General features: G+C 31.2%; 1 protein-coding gene across 3 annotated transcripts in view; it reads left to right on the forward strand.

The window, feature by feature from the left end:
• Positions 1–23,953, forward strand: part of LOC143072206 (uncharacterized) — a 32,513-nt gene that overhangs the window by 1,147 nt on the left and 7,413 nt on the right. For all 3 annotated transcript variants that reach the window (XM_076247041.1, XM_076247042.1, XM_076247043.1), the window contains exons 2-13: positions 752–845; positions 1,582–1,671; positions 5,916–5,999; positions 7,928–8,041; positions 8,402–8,473; positions 9,023–9,097; positions 10,612–10,695; positions 11,964–12,080; positions 15,769–15,843; positions 18,166–18,258; positions 19,659–19,772; positions 20,526–20,639. In XM_076247041.1, coding sequence (XP_076103156.1) covers positions 785–845; positions 1,582–1,671; positions 5,916–5,999; positions 7,928–8,041; positions 8,402–8,473; positions 9,023–9,097; positions 10,612–10,695; positions 11,964–12,080; positions 15,769–15,843; positions 18,166–18,258; positions 19,659–19,772; positions 20,526–20,639 — 1,093 coding nt within the window. In that variant the 5' untranslated portion in view covers positions 752–784. The remainder of the gene's footprint in view (positions 1–751; positions 846–1,581; positions 1,672–5,915; positions 6,000–7,927; positions 8,042–8,401; positions 8,474–9,022; positions 9,098–10,611; positions 10,696–11,963; positions 12,081–15,768; positions 15,844–18,165; positions 18,259–19,658; positions 19,773–20,525; positions 20,640–23,953) is intronic.

The following is a 23,953-nucleotide window of genomic DNA, read 5'->3' on the forward strand; positions in this document are numbered from 1 at the left end:
TCTAAATATAAGTCACGATAGACGATCGAACTTTGAATTGGTCCCTTATAGGAGTTATTACCCTTGATTGCACGACTTATTTTACTGACTTTTTGCAGAAACTGTAATAGACAAAAGAACTGTAGAAAGCCATAAAACAAAGTCAAAATGAACCGTCAGAATCGTAAATTCATCCCATATGCATGTAGGAGTTAGTGCCCTTGAAAGACTAGTTTTACTATTAATTTTGTTAATCTTTTTTTTTTTTAGCAAAAAGTATAATAGATAGAGAGAATTGGTGTAAGCAAAAGTCTAAAATCTACAAATTCAACTTATAATAACCGCAATTGTCAATTGACCGCTTTTAGGAGTTATTGTCCTTGGAAAATGTTATTCTTCACTTTCTCATTTTTTGGCAGAAATTATCACAGATAGAGAGAACTTCAAGTTGTCTTTAAGCACAATAAGTTCAAAAGATATTTAGTCAACACTGTGAATTGATTCTATATTGCCATTAGAAGGTCCGCCTAAAAGAAGTTTGCCTGTAAATGCCATAACGTCGTCTGTATCCTTTATTCCGTAACGAACCAATACTGTAATGTTTGTCTCAATCAGACAGGCAATACAGAAAACTCATTCAACTTTGAACTTATAAACTAAAAGTCTATAATGAAGGAACTGTTATTTCATGACACACCAACGGATGGTAACCCAATTATGTTCTTGTTTCAATACACACAAAGATACTTTCTAAATATTTTTTCTCTATTAGTTGATAATCGTCATTTGAAGATCTAGCAATACGATGTCCGGAGAGAATGGTCAAGATTCTTCAGATACTAACAGAAATGGAAATGGAGATAATGGTAATGCATACAGTGTACCTGTAACTTTTTCATGACTTTTATTTTATTTTATTTGTTTACTCATTTTGGTTGCTATGTACTCAAGATTCGTGTTAAACATGATCGTTTAAACATCTTTTGCTTCTTGCTAAATACAGACGGTTATTAAGGCCGCATTTCTTTCTAACCAAAATTTTGTAAACGTTGTGTCGCGTTTGTTGTTGTTTTCTAAACGCTACAAAAATAGAAACAAATGCATCGTTCAATAAGTCTTTACTGACCCTGTCTGAACTTTCAATAATGCATGCACATGTTGCTTGTAAACAGACTTTTTACAAACGTAGAAACAAATACTTCGTTTAATCAGGTTGAAGTAAGAAACAAATGTAGCGTTTGTACTAACAAACGACAAACGACAAACTGCAGACGTATTTTTATCGTTTGCATAGTTTGTCAAAGCTTATGTAAACTTTGTAGACGTATGTTTGAATGAAATGATCAAAACATGTGCGCGCTTAGCCGTTTGCATCGTTTGTGTTAGAAAGAAATGCACTCTTAATATAAAGGTTAAGGACACATTTTCCAATTTTACCTTCTCACTTGGCATTTCAATGTACTAATACTATGTAAAACCTTATCTATAAATGAAAAATAAAGTAAATACTTCTCTTCGTTTGGCATCTGTAAGATTTATATTTCATCTTATATGCAATAATTAAACATTATAATTTTATTTGTTTTATGAAACACTTAATAGAAAGTTCTCCTCAAAGCAACATTGATGGTGATATTAGAAGAGCAGAGGAATTAGTAAAAGAAAAAGAGAAACAAATAGAAGGTCTTAAAGGTAGTTATTAATTTATTTTGTAAATGTTTTATATTTAACTTTTTGGTTTTGTTTAGGGGACTCGTTTACTTGGTTTTAATAAGATACTGTGGATTCATTATTATTTTTTGGATACCAATTTTCGTTGGTTTCGTGGATAGAGGTGAACCACGAATTTAAATGTTCAACGAACTATAAATTTTCTATAGACTTTGTATGCAGAGATTTAAAAAAACACGAAATTAAATGTCAACGATGTAAGTGATCAACAATCCACGAAAATTGATACCCACAAAAATAAATGAATCCACTGTAATGAGATGTTGGATGAAGACAAAGTTGAAAACAGATACAAATGACTATAACTGTTCTTTCTGTTTTGGGGACTTTGTATCATACCAGTCCATTAAGATAAAACACAATGTTTTGTTAAGAACGTTTGAATACGCAGAACTAAACAAACTTTTTTATATAGTACCCGGATGAATTATTTCCAGGGCCGTAACTACATTGAGGCAAATGAGGCAAATGCCTCATGTTGGAAATTTAAAAAAAAAAAAAAAAAAAAAAACTGAAACAAGATTGTCTTCATATCAGCCTGAATTGTTTTCACGGAAAGTGTCTTGCAAGTCTCTCTGATGTCGCCACTGCATGTTTTTCATGATCCATGTTTCTATTTTACTTTTAGTTTTCAGAGTTGATGGTCTATTGTTTGTACTTCTGTGTCCCAGGTTTGTCTTTTGTTCAATTATTGTCCTTCTTTATAACTATAGTCTGCAGAGTGTTGATTTTCATTTGTAGACTGTGGTTTTGCCATGTTGCATGTCCACCGATGTCCAGAAATATACGATGCTACTAGACATAGAATGAAATTCAAAACAGTGTAGCTGTGGCCATTGATTGACACATTAAATTCATCCATTGACTGGAACAATTTAGGTGAACGTTTGTCTGAAACGACCACTGTTCACGACGTACTACAGAATGTACCTACGATCGACATTTAAACTGTGGGGTCACCAAAGGTTTCTTAACGCCTTTAAATATAAAATAATTTGAAAAATTAATCAGGAATAACCTTTATGTTTTGATTTATATAATTGATATAAATCAAAACATCGTGTTATTTCTGATTAATTTTTCGAATTACTTTATTAAGTGTTGAGAACCTTTGATGACCCCATAGTTTAAGTGTCTTTAAAATGTAGTGAGCAGTGGTCGATCGTTACATACAAACGTTCATCTAAATTGTCCCAGTCAATGGATGAATTTAATGTGTCAATCAATGGCCACAGCTACACTGTTTTGAATTTCATTCTAAACAAAAAATGTCGTTTTTGAATGAAGAATTTAACTTGATATCAAAGAATACAAAACTGGCTCTTTTTTGTAGATAAAACTAGATAGAATGAAATTCAAAACAGTGTGGCTGTGGCCATTGATTGACACATTAAATTCATCCATTGACTGGGACAATTTACGTGAACGTTTGTCTGTAACGAACACTGTTCACGACGTACCTACGATAGACATTTAAACTGTGGGGTCACCAAAGGTTTCTTAACGCCTTTAATTATAAAATAATTCGAAAAATTAATCAGGAATAACCTTTATGTTTTGATTTATATAATTGATATAAATCAAAACATCGTGTTATTTCTGATTAATTTTTCGAATTACCTTATTAAGGTGTTGAGAACCTTTGGTGACCCCATAGTTTAAGTGTCTTTAAAAAGTACATAGTGAGCAGTGGTCGTTACATATAAACGTTCACCTAAATTGTCCCAGTCAATGGATGTATTTAATGTGTCAATCAATGGCCACAGCCACACTGTTTTGAATTTCATTCTAGTTGACATGGTTTAAGTTAAAGTAAGACCACCAATTTCCCGGTATCAAATCATCTTTAAAAAACAGTCAATGTATTGCCATATGACCTTTTACATTGAAGGATTAAACTTGCATGAAGTCGTGTTCAGACTCTTAAACAGAAAATAAAAGAATATGGAGTAAACGTGCACAGAACCTTATCTCAAACAAAGTCAATGCATAGAAAAAATACAAATGATCAATGGTCAAAGTTTTTTTTCCTATTCTTCATTTTGATAGTTGATGGAGGGTCTTCAACAATAAAAGAATCATTAATACCGCAAAACAAGGTCAAGATGGTCCTTAGTGTCGACTTAATCAGTACTAGTACTTAAAATATAATACTGCACTGTCACTATATTTAAATCTAGTCATAAAAAATCACCAAAGTCTGAATAAAGCACAATACAAGACAAGAACAGACAGACATAATGATTATGAAAATTTCGGTTTTTGCTTTATCCTACATATCGATCTACTTTTAATGTTGTCCCCGTAAAACCTAAAAGTCTTAAATTACAATGAGTTTTTGCTTTGAGACAAGAGAAATAGCTCAAAATTAGTTACGTTTCAATGTAAGAAAGAGTCCGGGAAACGCTCAGGATGCACGATCTTGCGTTATTTTTCTCAGAGCTTCTGGGGGCCTTAAGCGGCCCCCAGACCCCTCGCCAATTTTTTTTATTTTAAAGAATATATTTTGCCTCAATATTATAAGAGGCTAGTTACGGCCCTGATTTCGTTTATCAATGGAGGCGAAAGATACCAAAGATACATTCAAATTCATAAGTTGAAAATAAACTGACCAAACTGACTGGCTAAAAAAGAAAAAGACCACCAGACAAATAAAAGTAAACAAAACACAACATAGAAAACTAACGATTGAGAAACTTGAACACGAACTTTATCAAATTCAGTTATAAACGTTGGTACTAAAAAATTGAATCTTAAAGTGATCGCTGAATTACTCTTATCTAAACTCTTAAGAGTCACTCTCTGTAAATATAAAAGAATTTAAAAAATGTTGGAAATGAGTGGAATCAAGATTTTAACCGTCAGAAAATGGTGATGGTTAAAACCTCCCAAATACACTAAAAGTTACGAAACGCGCGTTTTGCTTACATCAAAAACACCACTGGCTAAATTTGTCTCTCTAACTGGTCATATTTGTACTTGATGAGCTATGATCAAGATAATGTGGGTTGTGTGCGGAGCAGGTCTGTTGACCCTTATGAAGCCCTTATTACCTTTCGACTATATTATTTGGCCTAGTGGTCTAGAGCAATGGACACAGTGCTGGTGGTGTTATCTCGATATCCCAATAAGATTAGTTATAATCCCGTGAGGTAAGAACAAAAACATTTGTTATGCAAAATTGCAGATTTAATATTGTTGTGCTGATATTTAGAGTAATTGTCACAGGCACTTGTCTCAGAAAAAAATTTCCTATTATAATATAATACCTTAATATTAAGGTATAAAGGTGAGAAAAAAAATTCTGTGGTATTTGTGTATATATAATTATATTATTCGTCTAAATAACAGCCTAACAATGTGAGATCTGTAAATTTGCCTTAGTAATTTTTTGTTCTTCCCTACCGACCGTGCAAGGGCTGTATAGCCAGTCAAGGTCGTTAAAAATTCCATTTGTTTTTCTTTCTGGCCGGGATTCGAACTCATGATACTGAGATATCATGGAACGAAATCGAGTTGCACTGTTCCCGACGCGCTAGACCAATCGACCAGCTATGCTATACATGTCTACACTGAACACAACGTTCAAACCTATGATTGCGTGTTTTAACGTGCGATAAAAATCACAATTGTTATAAGTGTGCATGTAAAACAAATTACTTTGTATTGGGGTCTCAATACAGCACAAAACAACATTTCCCAAAAGACCAAAAATGTGAAAAGTATAGTTTAACAAAACGCATTTGACTAACAGGTCGAAAAATGGATGTTCTTAAACCCTGCTGACTGCCGTTTGCGATTGCCAAATAAATTGATCACCAGATGTAACATGGATCTCAATTATTATTTGATCAGAATACCAAATAGAAAACTTGCGTAGAAAATGTCATATTGCAAATTTGAGGTGCATATACGGATTTTGACAATTATTGTCTCTTTTGATCCAATCGCGTAGCCTCATGTCCATCGCACTAGACTTCTCCGTATATATATGTCACATATAATATGTGATTAATAATTATCAGCCAATTTCGTAGGTTCATTTTAAACTAACGATTGTCCTGAAATGTAAACACATGGAAACTAAATATTCTTGTTTAACCTCATTTTTTTTTAATTTCCTACTCATTTTTTTAATAGAATATCAAAATATGCATAACGTTGTAGGGCAAGTTTTGTGCTTTAATTTTTTTTTTCAATTGCAGAGCAAATTATAGCAGCACATGAAAAATTGAGGGAAGTTGAAGAAAAAACAAAGTCGAAAGATAATGACTTTAAAACGTTTTCAGGTAAGAGAATATACCTGCAGTAAATTCACTTGTATTTTGCCAAAACAAAGTGATTACAAATTACAGATTTTTTATTTACTAAACTATATATAAAAGTAGAGGTCAATAAATTTTCTTTTACACACATTGTTTTTTCTAAGATTTATACAATCTATGCTATCACTTGTTATAAAAGTATTGTCAATGCAAGGTGGTTTTTGTTTTAATTTAGAGGCATTTATTATATAATTAGGGCCCCGCCTTTAGGCGGGTCGCCCTATAGTGATCAGTCTGTCCGTCCGTCCGTCCGTCCGTCCGTCCGTCCGTCCGTAACACTTTAACTTTGTGTCCGCTCCATATCTAGAGAACCATTATGATTTCATACTTTATACTTTACATGTTTATTAACCACCACCAGAGGGCGTGTCATGATGTATGTACAACTTCCTAGGTCAAAGGTCAAGGTAAAAAAACTTTGGTTTCAGTTGACAACCCTGTGTCCTGTGGTGAAGATCGTGTCCGCTCTATATCTTGAGAACCGTTATGATTTCAAAGTTTATACTTGACATGTATATGAACCAACACCAGAGGGTGTGTCATAATTTATGAACGACTGCCTAGGGCAAAGTTAAAGGTCAAAAATTTTGGTTTCAGTTGACAACCCCATGTCCTATGGTAAAGATCGTGTCCGCTCTATATCTTGAGAACCGTTATCATTTCAAAGTTTATACTTGACATGTATATAAACCAACACCAAAGGGTGTGTCATAATTTATTTACAACTTCCTAGGTCAAAGGTCAAGGTCAAAAACTTTGATTTCAGTTGACAAACCCATGTCCTATGGTAAAGATACAATTTTTTAATGCACATTATTCACAGCGGGGCCCACAGAGATGGCTCCCATCTCAATGATATCTAGTTATATTCAAATACATAAAGAGAAACATTTACAAATGTACATGTAAAGGACATAATGTATGCCTTTTTTAAATTAATCGATAAAACATCGGTCATATGACTGCTTATAAAAAGAAAAGAATGTCTTTAGAACTTTAGTATAAGAAATTGATCTACTTTGTCATTGTTTGAAAGTATTAAAAGGAAATTACAACTGCTTTGTCTTTGTTTGATGGGTATTTAATGGAACTATTCAATCGTCACAACTCGGCCGATTCCGTACCTCATCTAACGAGACGGAAGCGGAGTCACCCGAGGATTGCCGATTGTGGAACTATTCTTATTCTGTATGCCTATTACACGACTTTTCTTACAAAATAAGATTGTCATAACTTAAATATTTTTGACATAAATTCATTGGAAGTATATATTAACTTGTGTGTTGAAAAGATATGGTTGGTCTCAGTGTTACAAATAAGATACATATACATTGTTGTACTTTTTTGGACGGGTTATGCCAAATCAAAAATTTGGCTTATGGTATGGGGATGTCAGGTGTCTGTTATTATGGAAAATTCATATTCTACATAGAATAGTTCCAAATGTTGCAAACCAACCGTCATTTTTTAGTTTGTTCCTTTTATTTTTTGGTTATTGTAAAAGAAGTTAAGCGTTAACTTAAATCTTTGTAATTGAATTCATCTAATAATGTACCAGTACAGAATAATTAATTTTACGATTAAGCACATGTTGTAAGCATATGTAAATATATGAGTTATCACCTAGTTCCCATGCAAAATTTCTCGTGTCAAACCCGTACCAAATATAATGATTTATTAAGTGTTTTCGCATCATTTTGTGTTCGAAATGTGTTGTTTTGTTCCGTATTATGAGCAATATGTTTGTTTTTCATTTCGTTATCTTCGTTATACCTAGTTTCATGTGGATTTTTCACGTGTGCTTGTGTGAAATATTTGTACAGTATTCCCTTAGCTGTCCGTTTTTGAAAATCTTGTTCCATATTTCACAATTTGTCTCTTATTTGTTTCAGACAAATTAAAAACACAAGAGAGTTCACTGAAATCCTGTAATGATCAATTGGCAAGTGCTAAAACAGAACTCAATCAAACCACTGAAAGACACAAACGAGTAGCAGACGACCTCGGTAACTGACAAATTCATCTATTTTTATACAAATCAGATCTGTATTGACTATTAAGACAGAATAAAATATTATTTATGATGTGATGTCAACATTTGGAGACCAAAAAAAAAAAACCTGAAAGTTACAAGTCTTGTTTCTCTTTTTCAATATGGCAGCGGACCTGTTGCAGTTTTATTTTTTATTTAAAATGAAAGCCATGTGAATAATTTCAAAATACTTCAAAACTATATATTAAATATCTAATAGGATGAATTTGAAAATATTATTTATGTAACTTTAAAATCAAGAGGCATAATAATGATTGAAAATAACGGTGTTTGTATATCTAAGTGTAGTTTTATTTACTTTGGTTTATTTTAGCAAAATTAGACGAAACCCATTCTCTCAACAGACATTTACAACAGATGCTGACCAAGGAGAACAAATTAAATGGCAAGTTTCTTTAGTATATGCTTGTGTAACTATTTCAAAACAAATGCGAAACAGTGGCAACATATTCCTGGCAAGGCTACGTTGACAATTGCGAGGCAACATCCCAGCTGATTTCAAAACTCAGTATTTCTTTACTTTCGGATTTTATTCCTGAATTTTGAGTCCTCAATTCTCTTCGAACTCGAAATTTGTTTGACCTTTTAATTTTTTTTATTGGGGCGTTATTGATGAACCTTTTTTTTTTTGACGAGACGAAACACGCGTCGTCTGGCGTATGCTATGTTATTAAACATGGACTAGGATGTAGAAAATACCCGAAAACATTTCAATATAGCTGTAATATTTGCTGAGAAGAACGATATGTTACGTCAATTTATCAATTCTGACCGTAACTACATTAAGGATATTAATTATTTAATTATATGCAGAAACAAATGCTGAATGTTGATGTTTTTGTAATGGGTAAAATGTAATATGACTTGTTACTTTTGATATCAAGACCTTGAATTTGTTTTATAGAAGTTCATAAGTTCATAATTTGTTTTGTAGAGAAAAAGCAACAGGAATTAAACGCACAAAATATAGAAATCACTTCACTAGAGGACGATCGACTACAAAAAGAAGGTATTATTAATGTTTGCATTCAAAACTCTTACTTTTTTACGGAATTTTCCAAATTTGATAAGCAGAATATTTCGGATGAGGTTATACATTGTAAAGTCAAGTTCATCTCGAGCCTAGAGATTTCACAAACTTATTGCATATGATAATATAGTCTATTGAAGTGCTTGCTTAAATGTTTGCAGTCTCTCCAACATACATTATTGATGATGTCTTTAAGTAATTTAGGTTCGATGTGACGAAGTTTACCTTAACAGACTATATACAACCATGTCAGGCCAACCTTAAAACATAAATCTTTGATTCTAAAGAATTTCTAATATATGTTTAAGATCACGCAAGTTGTGGATAAGTAACTATAGTGATGATTTTAGTTTAAACAAATTTTATTTGCATAAACACAAATTGGATTAGACACAAGTCGACTTGTGAAGTCTTCTCCATTTAACATATATAACCATACAATGAATAAGAGCATGCATACATTACAATTTTTTCAACATTTGTATAAATTGGAGAGTAAAAAAGTAAGCGATAAAAAGATGAAGTGGTTAGAGAAAAAAAACAAGGAATTAAATCAATAGAAAAAAAACCAAAAAAAACAAATAAAGCCAAAACAACAAACAAAAAAAAAACAAATCCAAAACCAAAAAAAAACAAAAAAAGACGGGCTGATGATCCAAGCGATATAGTGATAAACATGTAGTGCAAGAAAAACACAACGAAGAAATAAATCAATAGAAAAAAAACACAACACAGCAAAACAAAACAAAACAACAAAAACAACAAAAACAACAAACAAAAACTGTTGATGATACAAGCGATACAGTGATATACACGCAATGCGAGAAAAAAATAAAACGTTGATAACGAAATTCATTTCTGGGCTTTTATTTATCATGAAGGCTCAAAACCAACAATTATGAACGTTTTAAATATTTGATGTTTGATGTGACAAACATTTTAATTCACAGACTACCTGAAACCAACTCAGACCAACCTTGAGTGCTTGAACCTTAGTTTCTGAATATTTTCATATTTCATAAACGATTTTTTTTTAAAGAAATGTATAAATCACTTGGCGGACCACTGAGTTCATGACTCGAATGCTATCACATGACGCACAGACTACAAGTTACAATATCTAATCAGAGTATCGAATGATATCACATGACGCACAGACTACAAGTTACAATATCCAATCAGAGTAAAAGCAATGCGTCTAAAGCGTCTTTTTTTATGAAAAAGCCTTCATCGGGGACGCTCTAAACAAAACAAAATACAAAAAGTAAAAGCTGTAGATCTTAAAATAATTGAGGAATTACACAATGCATATAACTATTAACTATAAAATCATGTTAAGGAATCAAAAAACTTAGTTTCTGAGATCCCTATATGAACCTTTCGATTTTTATAAATAGCTTCTTTTCAAATTTATTTATCAACACTTCGATTTATATTTAGATATATTGAAATGAATTTTATTTGTAATCTTTTTTTCCTTTTTTTTTTTGCAGAAAAGATAAAACAAATGACAATAGAATTGCGTCAACTTCGTGAAAGTCACGAGAAATACAAGAAACAAATAGAAACTGCATTGGGTAATTTAACTTATATGTCTCCAAGGTGTGGTCACGCTAAATCTTACATGTACAATTATCATGGTTAATTATGTAAATAAGAATGTTGTTTTACTTTCGTAGACTGCTTACAACTCTTCATCATTAAAAAGTACCCAAACTGATCCTTTGTAATCGCATTTATTATTTAAAGGGGCACTTGCTACGAGATATTTAATAATAAAAATCCAAAGTATGATTTTTTTGTTCAATCATTACTGAAAGTGAAATAGTATTTCGCTTTTAGTAACCAGTATTGTTCAATTTTGTCAAATTAAGCTAAGAAACATTGATGATAAATTATTCACTTCCAAGTGAATCCGTATTCATGTGAACTTCAATTTAACCTAGAGATGGATAACGCATGCAGTGTGCGTCTTTGGTTACTTAATGGAAAAGAATGTCAATATTGAAAGTGAAGCAAAGGTAAATCATTTGATTAACTGATTCGATCCACAAACATTTGATGATTAAACTATTATTTTAATCTATTGTAATATTTTGAGGTCAACACGATAGTCAGCTAGATGGCGTGAAAACTGAATTACTTACGAAACGAAGCTACATATTATCGAGTTAATGCCCTGTAGATTGTTTATATAAGACTTTTTATAATTTGGATAAATGTTTTCATGGTTATACTTATAAATAAAAAATGAGAATTTGAGTCAAATCGGTGAACATGAATTTGACAGCTAGTGCCCCTTTCATATTTTTCTAGTGAGATAATCTTAAATTTGTGTCTAGTCATTTTTATTATCATAAAAAAATCAATTTTTAAACGATACTTATGTAATGTCTAAAATTTAATATTCATTTGTCGCTTGAACTGAAACCTCTAAATAATTTCAATTTATTCCAACAGAATTTTTTAAGAAATGCATATTTTAAATCATATCAGTTGCGAATCAGTCACTATTGGGCTGTTGATACAATCGATGATTTACAAACATTGGGCTGTTGATACAATCGATGATTTACAAACCTCACGTAGATTTAAAAAAAAAACGTTTTGAAACAAGTATGTGGATAAGTTTCCATTAAGAAGAAATGCCAACTGACATTGTTTACTTTTTGAATTATAGAAGGAAGTATTGTTTACTTTTTGAATTATAGAAGGAAGTAAGACGATATGCAAATTGACAGAATAATCATATATCACACGATACATTGTACCTATCTATACGTTGCGGCACCCACCACTCTCATCAATGCATATCATTATTCATTTGATTTTGTTTTGTCTATAGGTAATCTACAAAGCAAGCTACAACTTCAAGAAAGAACCATCAAAATAAAGGAAGATGATGCTAAATCTAAAAAGATGCACATTGATAAGTTACTAGAAAATAAGCAGCAGTTGGAAGGTAAACATTGAAAGAGTGTAAGAGAGAGAGATAATATAATGATAATTAAGTTGATAAGGCAACTATAAAGGCATGATAGATGTCAATAACGGTAAACATATAGCCGAACGTTTTGATGTGAATTATCCCCCGTTTTAATTAAACATAGATATATATGTTCTTCCAATTATAGGGAGCGTATGATCTTTATGGTCACAACCCTTCCTTGACATAACGTATAGTATCAAAGTAATTATATAAAAAAAAAACAATATCAAACACACAAAATGTATGCAATGAATGACACACAAATCTCAAACACAAACCATACACACAATTGTGAAGTGACAGGTTACTTGAACATCCCACCATCTGACTTTGAGCATTCCTGGTGCAAGTGGGTTCTGAGGTGCGATTCGGACAGAAAGGGTTTTTATAGTAGTGTTTCAATTTTGTTTACCTTTATATTTAAAATTACGTTTAATTAATGTCAACCTTATCGAGAAAGTGTAGTCTAAATACAGTATTTATTATCATATAACTCAGTTCAGCATGGTAGATATAGCAAATTAACCTGACGATATCGGGATATGGGTATTTAGTCGGATCTTAACACGTACTTGTGATTTGTTTAAAACCGGTTTTAACGAAGAAATGTCGAAATGTTCAGAACTTAATTAAATCTGTTTTTGGGTAAGATGGTTCAAGCATACGATTTTTATTGCGTCTTACACTTTGAGAAGCGAATAATCTTTAGCTACTTTATTTAAATATTGTGTAAAAACGTTAATTATGAGCTATGCAAGTCAAGTGGCTCAGGCATTTTACTGGGGAAGTTTTAAAAAAATGCAAAGAAATATTTTAACAGTGGGTTAGATTTCATTAGTCTTTACTATCTATAGATTAACAACTTTTGGTTATATTTATAATTTAGAATCATCATTGAAGGTGGAGTGCGATTGCACAGTTAATTAATTATATCGATGTGCCATTTGTATGCAAGAGTGACATTCCGTTGTATTATGTGCCAATTCGAAAAAGTTATGCCAGTATTGTCTCCCTTTAACAGGTTCATTATTATACCCCACGCAACGAAGTTGCGGAGGGTATAACGTTTTTGACCCGTCCGTCAGTCCTGTTTCTTGTCATCGCAACTCCTCTCAAACCACACAACAGAATTTCAAGAAACCTTTTCAGATAATAAGGACATACTATTTAGTTGTGCATATCGACGGGAAATTGCGATTCAATTTTTTTTCTAGGAGTTACGCCCCTTTGAACTTATTTACTTTAATGTACTACTGCAACAGTTTGTCATCGCAACTCCTCTCAAACCACACAACAGAATTTCACGAAACCTTTTCAGATAATAAGGACATACTATGTAGTTGTGCATATCGACGGGAAATTGCGATTCAATTTTTTTTCTAGGAGTAACATCCCTTTGAACTTATTTACTTTAATGTACTAATGCAACAGTTTGTCATCGCAACTCCTCTCAAACCACACAACAGAATTTCATGAAACTTTGTAGATAATAAGGACATACTATGTAAATGTGCATATCAACAGGAAATTACGGTTCAATTTTTTTTCTAGGAGTTATGCCCCTTTGAACTTATTTGCTTCAATGTACTTCTGCAACAGTTTGTCATCTCAACTCCTCTGAAAACACACAACATAATTTCATGAAATTTTGTAGATAATAAGGACATACTATGTTTATTGACAGGAAATTATTATTCAATATTTTTTCTTATACAATTTTTTTTTCTTATACTTATTTAATTTTTCCAATGACAATGTGGGGACGTGGGGTATGTGAGCGTGCTCACTAAGGTTCTTTAATTTTATAATTAAGTTTAGGTTTCTGATATAAATTTGAATAGTTACAAAATGTATCAATTCAATACATTTCAGTTTTTTGTTATTGGTGTATCAAAAACATTGATGTACGAATATAATTTCATAAATTTGTAACGTTTAAAATGATTACATACCAATATAAAGAACCGTTCATCATTTTTGAAAAAGACTATGATTGAAAATCGTATTCATTATCTTCCCTTCATGATAGATTGATTGGGAAATGAACCAAAGTTCTCTACAGGTAATCACAGAGAGGGACTTTGACTTATTTTAGAAAGCAATTTTTAATTGTAGCTTATTTAACGTTAAAACAACTTTCCACTATAAACAAATGTTATTTTATACAAATATAAGGACCTTGTTAGCTAAATCTACAAATTTTATTAGATATTATTAATTTTTATTACAATAGATTAATATGCTAGTAGATATGTTTAATGACTTCACATAAGAGAGTACAACATACAGATACATCTGATAACCCAATACAATGTAAGACCAATACATGACATTTATCATCAGCGACAAAAATGTTTTGTCAGATTTAAATATCTACATCTTTTTTGTTATCGTTTTTGTTAGATTAATTTGTATGTTTATCTGAGTATTATGTCAGTTTTGTTGTTTGTTTTAACAGTTTTGGCAGCTGGATCCCAAATATTGTCACATTAACCTATTATTTTTGATGGAATGCCAATTCAAATTTTGTCAATATAAGGAAACTATAAACAGTCATACAAGTGGAAGGTTTGGCTAGTACTAAAACAATGTTAACCAAATATTTTTTCAGAAGACACCTGTTCAAAGTCTGAAATAAAGCAGTTGAAATTTCACTTGTTCCGTTAATTAATAGTTGTCAGTTTTCATGGACTTCCCTTTTGAAGTTCGATATTATTGTTATACTTTGTCATTCAATTCATGAATATGTAACTTTTATTCGCGTACTAATCTTGTATCAAAAACGAATGCTATATTTTCAATAACCCATCAATTTCAGGTACATACTTTCACTTTGATATATCAATATTCTAACTCGTGCAATATCTTCACCGACTTGTAATCATGATATGGGAGCTATTATATGCAAAAAGAATGAGATGCGTTAATTTACTATGATCCATAGTTGAAGGGTTGTTCCCAACCTGTTAAAATATCAAATTTATTTTTGATTTTTAAGTTATTTTGCTGATTTCTTTATTTTGTCAACAGTACAAAGCTACTCTATTTTAGATGAAGAAGCAAATTTCGTTTTTATGCAGTTCACAGTGATCATTTGCATAAATCATCTCACAAAATCTATCCTTACGATCTACAGATAAATACTTTCTGCACTTAGTCTGGGTCTGCATTTTCAAAGTTTTCTATTTGGACTTTAATCAGACGTGACAACGCCCTATCATGTGACAGTAAAACGCCGTCAGACGTCAGAACAATCTCCAATTATCTTCTTTTTCAAATATTGGATAAAAAGGCTACTCACAAAGGTTCCTGAGATAATTTGCATGAAATAACGCCTAAAATGTATGCTCCCGAAATGAAATAACGCAGTCATGTGACGAACTGTTCAACGTGGAAAAAAAACGAAACCAATTGATGTTGAAGAGGAATGAATGTATTTGTGCTATATATAATAAGCACGTGATAAAAGTTATATATTCGTGGAATCAAATGAATATTGAATCGAAACATTTGAATGATGTCGGTGTTATTTACTTGAAAATGAACCGTTTACAATGATTTACAGAGAATGGAGATGCCGTATACGTCAAAAAGGAATTATAGTTCTTAAAATATTACGAAAAGCATAAATCATGTAACAATTTTATATTTAATTCTGTAGCTCAAATACTACAGCTCACCATGGCTTTCAAACAGAAGGATATGGAACTACAGAAAGAATCATCAGAACATCAGCGTAAGTTAATTTAGTACTAAAGCATTTGTATTATTCACGTATCTTGTTACGTGCACGGATTGACGTATACGCATCCGGCAGATTTGTATAAAATAAACGGATTAAGCCTCGACCTCAATTGAAACTAAATAACAATTGAATGCATTACAACATGTCTTTTTCGGGACCAACGACATAATTTATCCTGTCCTCATTACGTTTTATACAATAAGTCGATACGGATACGCCAGCAAAAACGTGAATAATGCAAATGCTCTATTACTAAGTATTTAAACATTCAAAGTTTATTCAATATGTACATGCTGATGCGTATGATTTATGAGAATAAAAAAAAAAAAAAAAATTCTATTTTTAGAAAAAATTACTAAGCATATTTCCTTATTTTGTAATCCATGATACTAAATTCATTTATATCGAAGATTTGTTCATTCATTTATGATTCATAAATAATGTGTTGTATTCCGCGCATTCAATAATCAGGATATGATAATTGTTTTCTGGTCTGTGCATTCGTCTTTTTGTCCGTTTGTCTGTCTCGTATAAATTTGTCCTTTTCAGTTTTAGCCATGGCGTTGTCAGTTTATTTTCGATTTATGAGTTTGACTGTCACTGTGGTATTTTTCCATCCTCTTTTCAAACTTATGTTTAACAGTTTAATGTAGACTATTTTGTAGAAGTTTTAATCACACCAACATCAATATCCAATTAAAATTTGTTTTCATATTTTGCGGCTTCACATGGAAGTGGCATGATTTTGTATGAAATCAATATATTCTAGAGCTACATGTTTGATTAAAGGTGGTTTATTATGACACAATAGTCACATCAATATAAATATTTTTAAGTATGTTTCTGATGATGTTTATTCTTTAAATTGAATAAGGTTCTTTACTTATATATTCCGGTTCAAGATTCGGGTGATGACCTGTTGACACATTTTTTTAGTATTCGAAACGAACTTGTAAACAAACTTTTTTTTAATTTTTGATAAGGCTTTATAATATTTATTTTATACACTAAATCAACTAACAATTTTAAGAAATTATAAAATTATTTTTATAACGCTTGTCATTGACAGACATTGTAGGTCTTTCTGCTGTCCGAGTTAGTCTAGCAGTTATTCAAGTACTATTAATACATTAACAAACCCTACCCAGAACTGTGAATAATATTAAGAGTTGTTTTAGAAAAGCTTTTCTTCTATTTTTACAATTTTACAGTTATAAATATGATAGTTTTATCGAATCATATCGGTGTTTCATAGTTTTACATTATATGTAAAATTAAGCTGGTTTTTATTTCGAATTTAATGATATCTATAATATTGCCTTATTTCAAACTTTTTTTCCATATCATAGTTTCAAGTAAATCTACATGCATCGTCTTCACATTTTGTTAGTGATATAACTGTATATGTACGGGCGTTTGATGCGTTCTTGTTACTGTTTTTATTTGTATAATCATTATTTACCATTAAACAATCTTCATATAACACTAGAACACACCCTTTATATTGGCTTGGAATTTAGTATTCGTATTGTCATATGAAAAAGTCGTGTTGATTTTATCCATTCGTTTGATGTGTTTGAACTTTTGATTTTGCCATTTGATTGGGGGCTTTCCTTTTGAATTTTCCTCGGAGTTCAGTATTTTTGTGATTTTACTTTTTAATGTGCATAGTTTTGTCTGCTTTCAAAATTTTCGAAACGACTTCCATTGATCCTACAAAAACAAATGCCGACAATTACAACTTGTTAGGTTAAAATGTGTTTCATGAATTTATTTCAATCTTAATCATCAATTTCTTCGTCTGTTGAAACCTTTAAGATTTGTTCTCAGTATCGTTTTTCTTTATAAAGGGACGTAACACCACCACTAACTGTGTATGAAATTAGCCCTGCCCCCTTCTAACCTAATATGGAATATGAAGGGACGTAACACCACTACTAATCGTGAATGAAATAAGTCCCGCCTCCTTACTAACCTAATATGAAATATACACGGTCTCCACGCGGACGCTTTTAAGCAATCATATTCCTAGAGGTAAGATAAATATATGTATCGGTATCGATTTCAACCTGGAACTTGTTAATTATTGAAAAATGTTATTGCATGGGAAACAAATAGTCCTGTAATGGAGTTATTAAAAAAGAACTATTGTCCTATATATGTGTTTTATATGAAGTTGAATTCTTTGATTGGCCGGCTGTATGTCATGAGAGCTAACGAATTGGATCTCGTTTTAGAAATAGTACAGATGTTCCTTTTTAAAATGTCTCATTACTTTATTTTAGATTTTTATCATTTGTTAAATAATTTCAGAAACACAGTTAAAGCTTTATCAACAATTAGAAGAAGGGATGCGTTTGACTTCACAGTTAAAATCCAAGGAAAGTGAACTTGAAGTTTTGCAAGGTACAAATATAGAAATACAACCTACTGTGTTGTACTTGTTGCCTTTTTTTTATACTTGTTGCCTTTTGTTAGCTATTATTCGTGTGTTTCTTTGTCAATTGTGTTCTCCTATTTATTTATATTGTAGTCCTGTACTGTTGTGTTGTCATTTTAATGTTATATTTCACATGGCCATAAAAGAGGGAGGTTTGGCATGCAACAAAATCAGGTTCAACCCACCATTGTTTTCCTTTAAAAATGTCCTGTACCAAGTCAGGAATATGGCCATTGTTATATTATAGTTCGTTTCTGTGTGTGTTACATTTTAACGTTGTGTTTCCGTTGTGTCGTTTGTTTTCTCTTTTTTTTAGTGTGAATTCACATTACTATAAGAAGTGTCAAGGTACTTATCTATCCCAAATTCATGTATTTGGTTTTGATGTTATATTTGTTATTCTCATAGGATTTTTGTCTAATGCTTAGTCCGTTTCTGTGTGGGTGTGTGTGTGTGTGTGTTACATTTTAATGTTGTGTTGTTGTTCTCTTATATTTAATGCGTTTTCCTCAGTTTTAGTTTGTTACCCCGATTTTGTTTTTTGTCCATGGATTTATGAGTTTTGAACAGCGGTATACTACTGTTGCCTTTATTTGTATTATTGAGAGAATCCTATCACCAGTATTATCCTGTTTTTTTTTTTCTAGAAATACGATGGTTCAACAAGTTAAACAGTGAATAATTACCGATACGGATATCTAAATAAACTAATCATAGATACCGGAATTAAAATTTTGTACGCGTTTTGTCTACAGAAGATCCATCAGTGACATTCGTATCTAAGTTAAACCTTGGTTTATGGTTAGTTTTGTGCTGTTCAATCTTTATTGTTACTGTGAGTTGTTTTGTCGACTTTTTGTTTTGAATTTTCGATCTTTTTCAGTATTGTTGATTCTATTTTTTCCACATTTTGGTAATACAATTCCAAGAGAATCACATTATCAAAAGAAAGTTCACATCAAATATATTTAAGGGGGATCTTCAAATCTTAAGTAGATTTTCGTTTAAACATTATGTTAATTAGTGCTTCATTCAACCTCATCACCTTTTGTAACTTTGTCTCGATGAATTGAAAAACTTCAGTTTTATTAAATAAGAACAATTTGCTAAAAAAAAAGTAAAAATAAAGACAAAATCATATAAACCTGAAATCCCTCATTGTTATAATAGTAATAGTTAATTGCCATCGAATATGACCTGCAAAATGGTCGTACAAAATTCGCGAAATTGGTTATTAGATCTGTTGAACGTTAAAGTTCAGTATGTACATTTGCTAAGACAGTTTTCTGCTATTCTGATAGTTTTAAGTATATATTATGTATGTAAATCCTTTTGTTTTATTTATCTTACGAAATATCTTCTGTAGGCGAGGTAGTAAAGGTTAATGTTTATGCAAGGGAACTTACCATACGATATCACGAATTACCAGAGAAAGAAGCTCAGTTTAGAAAGATAGAGGAAAGTAGCAGTTATCTTCGAGGTATTTTTTTTATTCTTTTATCTTAAATACAACGTCATAAACACAAATCGTTTAAGAATATTCTCTTTACTTTTTCATCATGTTGTTTTTAGAAGTAGAAAAAACATAACAAATTAATCCTAATCTAAGAATAACATTTTAAAAAGGACTAAAAAGGCGCTTTGACAAACTCACCTTTAAGACAAGTTTATTAGGAAATTCAAAATATTTGTGTCGTGGAAATAAAACAACAGTTTACAATAAAATGATTAACAAAATGCCACAAAAAGAAATACATTGCAGTATGAAGTTGAAAGGGTTATATCTTCATGGGTTGGAACATTCACATTGTTAATTCTATTTTAAAATGAACATAACACATGAATGGTATGCATCCGATGTTTTTCTGTATTTGTTTTATTTTGTAGATTAGTTTGATTTCTTGACACGTTGTTGCATAAACAAACAAAAAAAACCTCAATGTTACCATATCTTATTAGTTTAATATTGTAACCACATTTAAAGACATTTGTATTCCATCTTAATTGAGTTATTTGTATAGCCTTAAACATCCGTTGATATATAAGATTAAATGTGTTGTTTCAATCTTTATATATTTAATTATATAAAATCATGAAAAAACGTTGATGACGTTGAAAATTATGTCTTTGAGCTGATGAACAAAACGACGTCAACCAATCAGAAGACGCGTTACATCAAAATTAAATTATTCTTTGACATTCGTAATATACTTTGCATAACAATGTATTGCAGAAGAAAATGCTGAACTTCTGGAGCAAATTAAAGTTGCTAACCGTCTGCAGTCGGTAGTAACAGATCTTAGAGAACAAAATGAGTCATACTTCAAGGATAAGGAATCATTCCGAGGTATATTGTATTTATAATAATTATTATATAATTATAATAAAATAAAACTGACAAAAAAGTTTCTGCTATGTATCAGTTTGTCATTGATGGAAACTTAATGTTGACTTCAACATTTTCGTTTGGTAAAACAAATTACAGTTCAACCTGATGATACAAATCAAAGTACGTATTTTTTGTTGAACAGAAACAAATATAAACAATAATTAAATCTGCACTGTCGACTATCAGAGGAACAAATTACTTTCGAATATTTGGGAAGCATAGAATATGACAGTTGTTTTCAATTAGTTTGATGTGTGTGAGCTTTTAATTTTGCCATACGTTAACATGGATAAGGGACTTTCAGTTGGGAATTCAGCATTTTTGTTATTCTACGTTCATCTTTTATAAATATTATTCACAGTATTAGGTATTTTTTGCAGTTTTGAATTAATTCCACGTAGATTGTAACTTCATGTTTGAGAAAATTTTAATATATTACATATTAATACTTATATATATCGAAGTTTTTTCAAAAAGCTATTCTGTAAGACACTTTTGACTTCAAAGGGCAAACACTTATCATGCATTTTCTTTTCCAATATTTAGAATCCTCACTTTTCAAAAACGGTGCTGATCTGTATTTAACTTTATGCCATAATAAGCTACTATACATTGCATTACAGACATTGGCTCATTTATAAGTTTCGGAGTTTATTGTGACTTCCATATTCACTTAACTAGATCATCACTTTGCGTCCGTCGTCCGTCGTCCGTCGTCGTCTGTAACCTTTTACAAAAATCTTCTCCTCTGAAAATACAGGGCCAAATTTAACCAAACTTGGCCAAAATCACCATTATGGTATCTAGTTTAAAAAATGTGTCCGGTGACCCGGCCAACCGACCAAGATGGCCGCCATGGCTAAAAATAGAACATAGAGGTTAAATGTAGATTTTGGATTATATCTCTGAAACCATAGCATTAAGACAAATTTAACCAAACTTGTCCACAATCATCATTAGGGTATCTTGTTTAAAAAATGTGTCCGATGACCCTGCCCACAAACCAAGATGGCCTACATGGCTAAAAATAGTACATAGGGTAAAATGCAGTGTTTGGCTCAAATTTCTGTAACTAAAGCATTTACAACAAATCTTACAGGATAAAATTGTTTATTAGGTCAAGATCTATCCGCCCTGAAATTTTCAGACCAATCAGGCAACCCGTTGTTGGGTTGCTGCCCCTGGATTGGTAATTTTAAGAAAATTTGGCAGCTTTTGGTTATTATCTTGAATATTATTATAGATAGAGATAAACTGTAAACAGCAATAATGTACTGCAAAGTAAGACCTACAAATGAGTCAAACATCATCAAAATGGTCAATTGACATCTTAAGGAGTTATTGCCCTTTATTCACTGAGAATGAACTTAGTTATGGAATACGACAACTAAAACGAGATAAAACTCCTGGATTTGACAGCATACTAAACGAATACCTTATTACTGGTAAAGCTGCACTGACACAAGTCCTGTGTAAACTGTTTAATAACATTTTAAATACTGGAAATTTCCCGCAGATGTGGGTTAAAAGCATAATGGTTCCTGTGTTTAAGAAGGGGGTTGTGAATGATCCAAAAAACTATCGTGGTATTTCGTTGGTTTCACACATTGGAAAGCTGTTTACTTCTATCATAAATACTCGACTGTTGAAATGGTGTGAGAGAAACAACATACTAAAAGATGCGCAATACGGTTTCCGTCCTGGCCTTGGAACTACAGATGCTATCTTTGCCCTTCATTCCATCATAACAAATAGTTTAAGAAAAGGTAAACGTTTGTATTGTTGTTTTATAGATTATAGTCGAGCTTTCGACAGTGTAACACATTTTAAATTGTGGCTAAAATTGATAAGATACGGTATTACAGGGAAGTTATATAATGTAATTAAATCAATGTAGTATATGAATTTGAAATCATGTGTTAAGATGAATGGTAAATTATCTGAATTTTTTGAATGCACTGTTGGCCTTATGCAAGGGGAATCTTTATCTCCTCTTTTGTATTCTTTATATGTAATTGACATGGAAATGGAGTTAATAAATCAAAATTGTAAACCTTATGAGCTTAAAATGTTAAATTTATATCTTCTGATGTATGCAGATTTTTATATCTTCTGATGTATGCAGATGATATGGTTTTATTTAGTGAAAATATACAAGATTTACAGCATATGATTGATAGTGTCAACACTTACTCGAATGAAAACAATTTATATATTAACTTTACAAAAACAAAGATTGTAATTTTCAGAAAAAGGGGTAAGCCTAAACAGGAAGAAAAGTGGTTTTTAAATGGTGATACCATTGATATTTGTAATGAGTTTATGTATTTAGGCTTACTTTTTTATTACACTGGTAATTTTGTTAATACACAAAAGAGATTGTCAGTACAAGGAAAAAAGCAGTATATAGTATGTTTAATAAAATACAGGATGACTATTATAACCATGAAACATTATTGACTTTATTTGAAACTTATGTTGCAAGTATTTTGAACTATGGCTGTGAAATTTGGGGGTTTCATAAGGCACCAGATATTGAAAGGGTTCATCTGTATTTTTTGGAACGTATACTGAAAGTAAAAAAGAGTACTGTTAATAGCATGGTTTATTGTGAACTGGGTAGAATACCTATGTGTATAGAGAGAGAATACAGAATGGTAAAATATTGGATAAAATTATTATGTACTGATAATTGCATATTGAAAACATGTTATGATGAAATGTTTAGTAGCTGTAATACAAAACCAAAGGATAAACAGAACTGGTGCTGTAAAATTAAAGATATTTTAGGTAAAAATGGCTTTAACTTTATTTGGTTAAGTCAAAAGGTAGATAATGTAGATTTTTTTCTGAGACAATTAAAAGAGAGAATGGTTGATACATGTATATGCGAAGCAAATACTTTCTTTGAAGTCTCAAACAAATGTCAATTATATAAATATATTTTTTGTACACATAATTTACAATTTTACTTAGACAAACAAGTGAATTACATATATAAACCTTATATTTGTAAGTACCGTATTTGTGCACATAATTTGAATATAGAGACAGGAAGATATTATAATATTGACAGGAAAGATCGATTTTGTATTTATTGTAATACAAGTTCCATTGAAGACGAATTTCATTTTTTATTGGAATGTAATAAATATGCTGACATTAGAGAAAAATATATCAAACAATATTATTGGAGACACCCCTCTACTTATAAATTGATACAATTGTTATCTGTACAGAATATTAAAGAACTGAACAATCTTGGTTAATAC

Source organism: Mytilus galloprovincialis, chromosome 4 (genome assembly GCF_965363235.1).
Source record: "Mytilus galloprovincialis chromosome 4, xbMytGall1.hap1.1, whole genome shotgun sequence".
Classification (NCBI taxonomy): domain Eukaryota; kingdom Metazoa; phylum Mollusca; class Bivalvia; order Mytilida; family Mytilidae; genus Mytilus; species Mytilus galloprovincialis.